At 33.3% G+C, this 11,328-nt stretch overlaps 1 protein-coding gene across 1 annotated transcript; it reads right to left on the bottom strand.

Moving 5' to 3' along the window:
* Positions 1-7,733: 7,733 nt before the first annotated feature.
* LOC129288875 (fasciclin-like arabinogalactan protein 10) lies at positions 7,734-9,232 on the bottom strand. The gene has a single exon (XM_054925678.1). The coding sequence runs from the start codon at positions 9,150-9,152 to the stop codon at positions 7,878-7,880; it is 1,275 nt and encodes a 424-aa protein (XP_054781653.1). The 5' UTR covers positions 9,153-9,232; the 3' UTR covers positions 7,734-7,877.
* Positions 9,233-11,328: the final 2,096 nt, after the last annotated feature.

Below are 11,328 nucleotides of genomic sequence, written 5' to 3'. Positions count from 1 at the left end.
TAACTGAAAAAAGCTGGTGAATCCTTTGTTATTTAGATCCCAAGATATCTGCCACGAGAAAAGCTAGCACAATTGATGCCATTAGACTAGATTAAAAACTATGAAAGGGACTTCCACTTTGACCAGTAATACGTACATACAAAAGATCCTTCTATTCTACACAAGTTATTGAATGGGGATTGTCTAATTAGTCTTCAAGAGGACTGGGTACCAAGAAGCAGGCTAATCATCTGGTAGAATATTAACCATAGCACCAGCCTATACTTAGCACATGCATTATCCTCTTGATGAATTCTTCATAAAGGAAGCTAAGCTAGTCTAAGTATCCTATGCTAATTGTCACTTTATCTAGGATTGTGTTTTGGACATTGTGAACCCAAATGTGACCGTCAATCTAGGATAATTTTTGACGACGATGAGTGGTATGGTAGATGGAGATAATGCTAGAGATAAGACAAGAACGCAAGAGCCAAAGACAAGAATGCAGAGAAGAGAGGTTGACGGAGGTTTCAATAATTTATAACCTAACCACAATATAAGAAATATTTTAAAAACTTTATTTGATTTAAAATATAAAATATTTGGTAATTTTTGTAATTTTTTCCAACTGTAATCCTATTTTATTTATTATTTTTTAAAATAATTATCATCATCAAAGTACTTATATGGGATATTTAATGATGTAAAATTGAAAAGATGTAAACTCTTTTAAAAAAATTAATATCTAAAATAAAATTTTTTAGACCCGTGAATTAGTTACTAATTCCTATATTTTGGTCCAGAGAGAATATTTCAAATCAAATTAGAAAGAAATTAGGATAAAATTTGGAAAATCCAAATCTAAATCCATATGAATCTAAATGTACCCTAAAAGATCTATTAGGATATAATAACATGGAATATATGGTAAAATATTGGAAGATGACATGGGACTATAGAATTATACTACCTAATAAATTTTTAATTTTGTGTGTTAAATATCATATTAAAAAATAAAGTATTATTATACAAGATTATATTTATAAAATGAGAGGAAATAAGTTTTTACTTTTTTTGTAAAATATTATTTTATTCTTATATAATATTGACTATAATTTTTTAAAAAAAAATGCCATGTTGTATCAGTTCAATCAAATAAAATTTTGTATATTATTATTTTTAATGATTTTATTTTTATAATGGAGTTTATTTTTTATTTCTTGACTTTTCTCTTTTTTATCATCATCAATGAAATAATTAATTTATATTTACAATTCTGATGAAGATGAATGTTTTCAACTTTCAACGACTTCACTGCTTTCTTCCTCGATGATCTTCATGAGTTCCTGGAATTGCAAGATTTGTTTTTCTCCTTAGCCAACATCATTCTCCATTCTAAAAAATAGCAACTAATTCTGGCAAGTTTGAGGCTTAGAGATATGTTGGAGCAAAGGTTACAGTTGTACATCAAATCTGACTGTGCAGGCGTAATCTATTTAATTACATGAGATAGCATTGAAGAGATATAGAGACGTTGTGGAGAAAATCAGGGAGCTACTAATCACCAGTCATTAGGATGTTTATTTTGAGTGGTAATGTAGAGAGAATACTTATAGAGCTGATCAAATAGATAATGCAACTCATAATACGTCTTTCATTTTGCTCCTTTGATCAAATCCCACCCTGGCTTCTTGAGGTGGGAAATTGATGAAGGCTTATTGATAACCCAAGCAACGAAACTTTTCTTTTTTATTTGCAGACAGAAATACCACACAAATATTTTGGCCATCAAGTTATATAATTATCAAGACAAGTTCTATAGTCAATGTGCTATCCAAATTGCCGTCACGATATCAAAACAAAATGAACCCGGCTGTATATATACTTGTCATGATAACAATATACACTTGCTGTCAAATTGGATTATGAAACTTGCTGTCAAATTGGGAAATAGAACTTATTGCTGTCATATTGGGAATATTGCTATCGCATAACCCATTTTATTGGGAAATAAAATAACTTCCTGTCACACAATAGCAACTTACCGTCAAATTGGATTCATTTTTTTTTTTTGTGTGTGACAGAAATTATATCCAAAGCTATATATATATGAAGAAACTTTCATGTTATTTTTGATTCGTGACAGCAAAATCTCACATGAATTGGACAGCAAGAGCAACAAAAAATGAATTGGATAGTGAAACAAACAGAAAATGACAATAGCAACAAAGCTAATCTTCATTCCATAATAATGGTTCCCAAAATCACAACATAAGTGGTCCATTTACCTACTTAAATTACATCACAGTACAAAAAAAAGACTACAAGATTCACCTACCCACTTCACTAAATTACACTAAAAGTTCCAAATGTTCCTACCCAATAAAGCCTACAGTTCACATCAGAAAAGCATGCACAAAAGTCCCAACAAACAACACAATCTTCAAGCTCTTCAAATGTCTCTTCAACCTCTCAACCTCTTGCTTCACGTTCTCATTCTCTTGTTTCAAGTTCTCTTTGTCTTCCTTCATGTGCTCATTCTCTTGCTCCAAATGTTGTTTCTCTTCTTTAATGTGCTTAGATATTGGGCCATGATAGTGTAGTTAAATAGTTAACCCTCTTGTAACTATGATTAAGTTACTTTAGTCTTGTAATAGAATTTGTTTGACGTCATCATATATATTTGTAAGACTCACAGTAACAATGTATTATTAGCTTCATTTACTCATTTCTGCCGTCTCACTCTCTCTATCTCTCTCTCGTGCTTCTTTCCTTTTATGGTATTAGAGCAGACACTGACTCTGGGCCATGTCTAGCTCATCTGCCACATCCACCGCTGATCATTCATCATTTGTGATGCGTAAGGACATTATCACCTTCTCGCATCTAGTTTCAGTCAAGCTCGATGAGAACAATTTTCTCATCTGGAAGCATCAGATCCAGTCAACTATTCGCGGTCATGAGTTACAGAAATTCATTGACAAATCTGTTCAGCCACCTGCGAAGTACCTCGTTAGTGGTGATGATGATGATTCAGAAGGCTTTAGGCTTAAGCCGACTTATCTGGACTGGGAGAGGCAAGATAAATTACTTGCTTCGTGGATGTCTTGTTCGATGTCTAACGGAATGCTTACTCGAGTTGTCAGATGTGAGACCTCCTTTTAAATATGGGAGAAAATTCAGACTCACTTTGCGTCCCAGACTCGTGCGAAGGTTCACTAACTGAAATCTCAACTCAAGAACACCAAGAAAGGTAGTTCTTCAGCTAATGACTATCTGCTAAAACTCAAAGGCATTGTTGATTCTTTGGCTGGTATTGGGCATTCGATCTCTGCATCGGACCACATCGAGTATATTTTTGAGGGCTTATTTAAAGAATATAATCCATTTATCACTACAGTGAACACTAGAATTGATCCTTATAGTATTGATGAGATTGATTCTCTTTTGCTTGCTCAAGAAGCTTGCATAGAGAAGAATACCAAGGCTGCTATTGCTTTAGTCAATGTTGCTCAGTTTAAGCCTCCCAATCGAGGAGGTGGTCAACCTCACGGAGGAAAGAACAATCAAGGTTGTGGTTGCTTTACCAACAATTCTAGCAGTCGATCAACCACCAACAATAAGCTCCCCTATCCCTACCAAATCTGTGAAAAGAAAGGCTATCTTGCTAGTGATTGCTGGTATCGCTATGATGAGTCTTTTCAAGGTCTTTCTTTGAATGACAAGAATTCTTCTAAGAAAGAACAGCATGCTTTTGCTGCTACAGCTGAATGTGTGCTGATCCAGATTGGTATTTAGACTCTAGTGCCACAAGTCATATCACATATGATGACAGCAACATTGCAGAGAAATCAGGTGATAAATCTGTCGATAAAATTTTTATCGGTGATCGTAAAGGATCGTTAGTTCATTGCACTGGTAATTCTAACTGTCGTCTTCCCCATTCTCAGTATACTCGTAAACTAAAAGATATTCTTCATGTTCCTGATATTACTCGGAATCTGCTTAGTATTCCTAAGCTTTGTTTAGATAATGATGTGCTAATCTCCTTCTTTTCTAATGTTTGCTTGATCAAGGATCTGCAAACTAATCAGATACTCTTCAAAGGTCAACTTAAAGGAAATCTGTCAAATCTCCATGGTGTCACTCTATCTGTTCTAGATTCAGCTTTGGTCCTACATCCACAAGAGTTTGCTTATACATCTACTTCAACTTCTAATTCTATTTTTTCTAATTCTTCATTATCTATGTTTAGTCTTTGGCATAATCGCTTAGATCATCCTACTGCTACTACTGTATCTGAAGTCCTAAAACTTTGTAATCTTTCTTTCAATAATAACAAATCCGTGTTTGACTTTTGCAACTCCTGTTGTCTTGGTAAGGCACATAAACTCCCTTATTCTTTGTCTCACACACATTATTCTTCTCCTCTCAAACTTGTTCATTCAGACATTTGGGGGCCTACCCTATATACATCTCTTGATGGATATAAATACTACATTCATTTTACTGATGCCTATTCTCGGTTCACATGGTTTTATCCATTACATTCTAAGGCTCAAGCCTATAATAAATTTCTTGAGTTCAAAAAGATGGCTAAGTTACAGCTTAACTATCATCTCAAAGCCTTTCAATCTGATTGTGGTATTGAATTTCTCAAAATTAGAAAATTCTTAAAAGAACATGGCATTGCTCATCATCTCAGTTGTCCTCATACACATGAGCAAAATGGTTTAATAGCGTGTAAACATCGTACTATTGCTGAAACTGGCCTGACCGTTCTAGCTGCTGCATCTCTTCCCTTTAAATTATGGGTTGATGCTTTTAGCACTGGTGTCTATCTGTTTAACAGATTGCCTACTAAAGTGTTGAATGGTGACTCACCCTTTCAAAGGCTATTTGGCCATCATCCTGATTTACAGCATCTTCGCATTTTTTGTTGTTCTTATTTCCCTTACACAAGGCCCTATAACAAGTACAAAATGCAATATCGCTCTATTCCCTGTGTTTTCCTTGAGTATAGCTCCTCTCATAGAGGATACAAGTGTTAGGATCTAAAAGGCAGGCAATTTTATATCTCAAGAGATGTAATCTTCAATGAACTCTCTATTCAATGAAGATCGCCCGATTCTTTAACACCGTGTTCTCCTCTGTTGGACCCTCAACTAGTTTTCTAATCTATAGGGGGTAACGTGGTTAACAGAGAAAACTTGGAGGAGGAAATAAAGAGGAAAAAAATTAGAGGTACCAAATTAAAAATGTAGGGAAATTATAAGTACTAACAAAATGATTTTCCCTTTAATTATCAAAAAATGTGGTTAGCTTAACTCATTTCTATCATAAACCTTCACTATTAATAGGCTGCAACCATTATTATCAACATATTTTTTTAACTCAAACTATTTTTAAATTAACATAATAAAATAAAATTTTATTTTTATTTTAAAAAATAATTATGAAAATTATAATTCACAACATTTAAAGAAAACAAAAAATGAGAATAGGAAACAAACAAACCCTAAATCTTTTATGTGGTTCTTTGCTCATGGGCAAGCTCACACAACAAAACTAAGCTAGAAGAAGCATCCAAGCAAGCTATGAAGTATCCATGTTTCAAATTGCCTCACGTATTCATGTCGTATCATATCCGATATTGATACTTTTTTGATACGTATCCATAAAGTATCAAAATAATATTTTTTTAATTTTAAAAATTTTAATTTTTGATACACATAAGATACTTTTAGATTGCTAATCAATACTTAAAAAATAAAAATGTTAAAAAAATTAAATTTATTAAAACTTGCAATATTAAATTTTTTATTATTAATATCATTTTTTGATTTGCTTTTAAAGTCAAAGATTAGATTTTTTTTAAAAAAATAAGCTTTGGATGTTATAAAAGAATAAATATTACATTTTTCTTAATTATAAAAATGAGAAAATGTAATATTATGATAATTGAGAAGGAGAAAATTTTGATATTATGCCTATTGGAAAAGGCTAAGTGGTAGGCAATTAAGTATAAATAAAATAAAACTAGAATTAATGATTATATTTACTTGATATTATTATAAAGGACTATATATATATATATGCTAATTTAAATATTTTTCAAATTAAAAGTATATTTTTAATATTTTTTATAAACGTATATACACATATCCAAAATGTGTTGTATTTTATATTTTTAAAAATTTAAGTATTGATATCACAAATCAGTATCTGTGCATCCTAACAAGCAAGTGCCGATTTACCCTCCATTAGGTTGCGGTGTCATTAAAGACTCTATGCATCTACTCACAGATTGCACCAATGCAGTTTGGAACCAATTCTGTTCTCTACAAGGCATCCACTGAGTTAAGTGGAATTTGAAGAATAAGGCACGCAGGTCAAAGTTTTTTACCAGGAAGATATATACCGTGGCCAGTCTTATTTAACCAGAGATCCTCGAACCCTCAAGAAGTTTCATTAATTTCGTTTCCCCAGACGTGGCTGATGAGACGATTGAAAGTTTGTGAGAACAAAGGAAGTACAAATATTATCATCCTTTTGGATTGTGTGGTGGCTATAAATATGATTACTAGAGGTTGTGATCCCCATTATCCTTGTGGTGGAGAAGGCTAGAAAACGTATTTTCATAAATATGATTGCTATATATAGCTAGAGCGTCTCATAAAATTGAGGGGACTTCTCTCTCTCTCTCTCTCTCTCTCTGAGCATCTAAAGAGTTGGCAGATGATGAAAAAAAGCAATTTTTCAAGTTACCTTTACTTATTAAAATAAAATAAAATAAAAAAATTAAGATAAAAATAAATTAAATCACCTTTTTTTCATAATAAATATAATAAAATTTATTAATATCCATTATAAATGTAAAAATTATTACTCTCCAAAAATTTTATAAATCATGATTTTCAATTCTATAAATTAAATTATTTTTTTTTCTTGTTAAGATGCTCACATATTCTCTTTAATAATTTTGTTTTTATATTTATTTTTTCAATTTATTTTATTTTATTATATTTAAATAAGCAGACGTGATTTTAGTATTTTAGTTGTTCTGTTGATCTGCCTGTAATTTGCTGCTTTCTCAACTAAGTTAATGAAGTTCAGTTTCTATTCAAAAAGAGGCGTTCATATCAGTGTCACGGGCACAGAAGCTGGTCCCGTCTTTGCATCCCCTTAATCTCTTTGGTCGAGTTGTGGGCCCGTGTTAGTTCTCCGTGATCATGTTGATTTACAAATATCCATATAAAGTTTTTTTAAAAAATAAAATAAAAACATTGCATTCCATAACGTTATTAACAGACCCCTTCATAGAGTAACTTTTCTCATAGTTAAAATAAAATTGCATACATTAGCCCGCCTTGCCATTGTACGAACAGCTTTTTTTTTTTTAATTTTTTGGAACAATAGAAATTCCCCTTTCCACTCAAAAAAGTGAAAACAAAATTACATATACTAGTTTAAAAAAAATTGTTCTTACTTGTTGCTCAAAATAAAAAAATCTTTTCGAAAAAAATTCCAATTACAAAATAAAAGGGTACAGCAAAACACCTAAAAAAAGGGGGGGAAAAATCCAACCACGCTGCCCGAACCTCACAACTACAAGAACCTCACAAACAACATACAGCTAAAAAATTTTAAAAAAAAAAAACACAATCATTATCTTATAATTTTATTGAAATTTGCTTTTAATTTCTTTTAATTTTTTTAATATTTTCAATCTTTATAAGGATTGCCACCCAGTCTTATTCATAAAGGCTGAAAATATTTTAAACAAAAACTTACAAAAATTAAAGCAAAACTCCAATAAAACTTGATCTGATCTTGTTTTCTCAAAATTCAAAAAAAAAAAAAACAAAGAAAAACTAAAATGCCTCTGCAATTACAATTCAGGACAAAACAAGGCAAGGTATCACAGTGGCAGACAACGTGAATAGAACGGCGGAAACTGCAGAGGCCTTCACATGAGTTCCTGCTCCCTTGTCCGAGGCGCTCTGCTCAGCCTCCGCCGCTGGCCCATCAGCCGGAGCACCTACCGGAGTCTCAATGGCCGGAGCCGGAGGTGAAGCAGCAACGGGAGAGGGTGCCTCAACTGCCGGAGCTGGGGCCAGAGAAGCCGGTGCAGGGGAAGGAGAGCTCACTGGTTCTAGAGCCGGAGCAGGCGACGGAGACTTGCCAAACAATTCTGTTGGAAGAAGCACATTATCGACGGTGAAGATAGCAAGCGGAGTAGAGTCCAAAAGCGTATCAGCGATTCTCGACGAATCGACTCCGGTGTGGAGACTAACGGAATCACCGGCAGTAGCAACAGACAAATCGTACTTCCCAGCGCCGCTGGTGGCCAATGTAGTAATCGGATCCTTGGTAGTCTTCAATGTCCCAACCGGAATATACCTTGCGGCGGCATGATACTGCAACAGCGAAACCACCTCCGCACTGGTAAGCTTATTCAGATCGGGAACTCCACGAGCCTTGAAGGCCTCATCGGACGGCGCAAAGATAGTCAAACCTTTGTCAGCGGCAGATTGATAGGTCTTAATCACACCGCTTGATACAACCAACGAAGCAAACGTTTTACAGCCAGCCTTCTCCAGAAGCGCCGTAATGTTAACATCAGCCGTTGGAGCAGGAGCTGTCAAGATTCCCGGCGCGATAATCGGCGAGCTAATCTCAAGAACAGAGATATTGTACGGAATCTGCTTGACGGACTTAGTGTACGACGATTCGAGCTTGGAACCAGAAGCGGCGGAGCCGAAGCCGACCTTGCCGCCTTGGAGGTCAGTGATATTGACGAACCCTAAGTTACCAGGTGCATTTCCGGTGGTCTGATACAGTGTGGTGGTGAGAGTGGTACCTTTAGAGATCTGGTGAAGCTTGGGAGGGTCGTAGTAGTCGAGGAGGACGAGAAGGCTGAGAGCGTTCTTGATGACAGAGAGAGGGTGTTTGGCGGTGAGAGAAGATAAGGCGCCATTATTGAGTGCAAGGACGGTGATGGTTTGGCGGCTGTTGATTTCGTCGGCGAGCTTTGTTTGGGAGAGGAAGGAGTTGAACTGACTGTATTCAGGGAAGCCGGAGAGAATGTCGGTGATGTTGTGGGCGGAGATAACGGCGGCGAGTGAGGAGAGAGTGAATAAGAGAAGGATAGTAGCTCGTGATGTAGCCATTGTTGTTGGGAAGACGTTGTGAAGAAGTGAGAAGGAAGGAGATGACGAGACGGGCAAAAGGACGAGGAAGGAGGAGGCTGAGGTTAACCATAGTCAAGGAGCGAGGTAGTTAACTGTAGGGCCATGTGCTCACGTGACTACGTTAGAGTCGTTAATTGGGATGGGTGCATTTATTTTGATTTTTTTTTTTTTAAATCTCACCCCTCTGTTTTGGTTCTTCATACTGTTACTTTTGTTGCTGATTATAAATTTGGGTGAGTTAATTTTTCAAATGTTATTAGAATTAGGGTATGTCTCAAGATAAGATATTGCAGAAATATTTGAATATTGCAATCAAATAATGTTATCACATTAACCATGAGATTTAAATCTACAATCTTATGAATTATATATGAGCCAATTATTCTTTATCTAATAGAGCATTTTTTAAAACATAAATTAAAAATATTAATCTAAATAATGACATATACATATTTAAGTATCAAATGTATTTCTTAAATTGTAACGAATTTTTATTTGTAATTATTTAAATTGATATTTATAATTTTCTTTTGAAAATTTTGTTGGAGATTCAACTTTTAAGACCTAATTGTTATTCTTCCAATAATTATTCTCTCATAATAATAATATAAGACATTTTTTTTATAATCTACTTGATTTAAAATATAGGACATTGAATTGGCAGCAAGGGCCTAATATTCTTTTATCCATAATTATGAAGTCTAGACTAATGATTAACATTATTTTTCTCATCAATTTAGATTAGCATGAATGGTAAAAAATTCATTTTTAAATAATTGGATGAAAGCTATGTTCTAAACATTTATATAGGAAAAGGTCTAACTAGAAAGGATTTATTATACCAATTAAAATTGGTGTGAGTGACAAGAGTTTTCATTACTTAAATAAATAGTTGAGTATTCAAAATCTAACCCTTATATATGTAATAATTTAATTGATAAAGGTATACCCTTTAACTTCTCAACTTCAAGAAAGATAATATCTTTTGTTTACGAAATTTACTCCTTATGCTATTAAAAAGTGAGAAATGATTTATTATTAATCAATAATTTTATAGTTTAGTGGCATATAAATGCCTACCCGTCTAGTTCAGAGAGAGAGAGAAGGGGGGGGGGAGATTTATCATATATACTAAGTTCTATATATATGCGCGCGCGCCTGCATGCATGTATCACGCACACACTCATCCATCCAGATTCCAGACAGTCGATAAAGATGCAGCATGGAATCATCCAATGTTGTAATAAAAAAGGAACAAATAATCCGATATTGGACCCCAACTGGTAGCTGGAAAAGAAAAGGACACGAGAAACGAGGTCGACGCCCTGTTAAGAAAAGTGACTCCACTTTTTGACCTTTTGCATTCATTTTAAAAAAAGTAACAAAATAAATAGGGATTGAATCAATTGCAATTAAATTTTTATAAACCTTTTTTTTAACAAAATGATTTAAAATTATCAATTCAAATAATTTTAAATTTAGGAGTTTAAATTTTAGATAAAAGATTTAAGTGTCAAATATACCTTTTAAATTCTAACTAAGATTCCATTTTGTAAATTCTGTTAAAGACCTTACTATCATTGATTCACTTTTTTAGAACCTACACTTTCTGTTTTTTAAAAAGTTAAATATCAAAAAATATAAAATATTTTTAGTGTTTTAAAATGTAATTATTGTTTTTTTAATAGTACGCCTAATGAATAAATTGATTAATATTTATTTTAAAGTAAAACACTCTATTAAATAGAGATAAATATGAAAAGATGATATTAATTTAAAAATGACTATTTTATTATGATGAGATTCGATTAAAAATATCTTATCTATCATTCCCCAAAAAAAAAACTTTAAAAACCAAGATAGTAAAAAAATCAGATCGGCTATTGAATTAATTGAGACAGTAATTTAATAGTTAATAGTTTAATTGGAGTTAAATCAAAATTAGACCAATTATTATTAAAATAATATTATTTAAATAAAATATGCAAAAATATTTATATTTCACCGTGAAAAAAGTAATATTAGTTCTCAATTAAATGGAAGATTTATTATGATGATTTAAATAAAAGACAATAATCTTGGTTTAAATAGATCCAATGGACCAACAAGGGGTTGGCACAGTGGAGGTGGATTGCGACCCTCAAGGAAGAGAACT

The sequence above is a fragment of the Prosopis cineraria genome, unplaced genomic scaffold (genome assembly GCF_029017545.1).
Source record: "Prosopis cineraria cultivar Desert tree isolate PC_DT_omini unplaced genomic scaffold, ASM2901754v1 PC12, whole genome shotgun sequence".
In the NCBI taxonomy this organism is placed as follows: domain Eukaryota; kingdom Viridiplantae; phylum Streptophyta; class Magnoliopsida; order Fabales; family Fabaceae; genus Prosopis; species Prosopis cineraria.
This window is presented reverse-complemented; position numbering and strand designations above follow the sequence as displayed.

What these genes read in the sequence shown, in the direction of transcription:
- LOC129288875 (XM_054925678.1), bottom strand. Translation starts at nt 9,152, where the DNA reads ATGGCTACATCACGAGCTACTATCCTTCTCTTATTCACTCTCTCCTCA.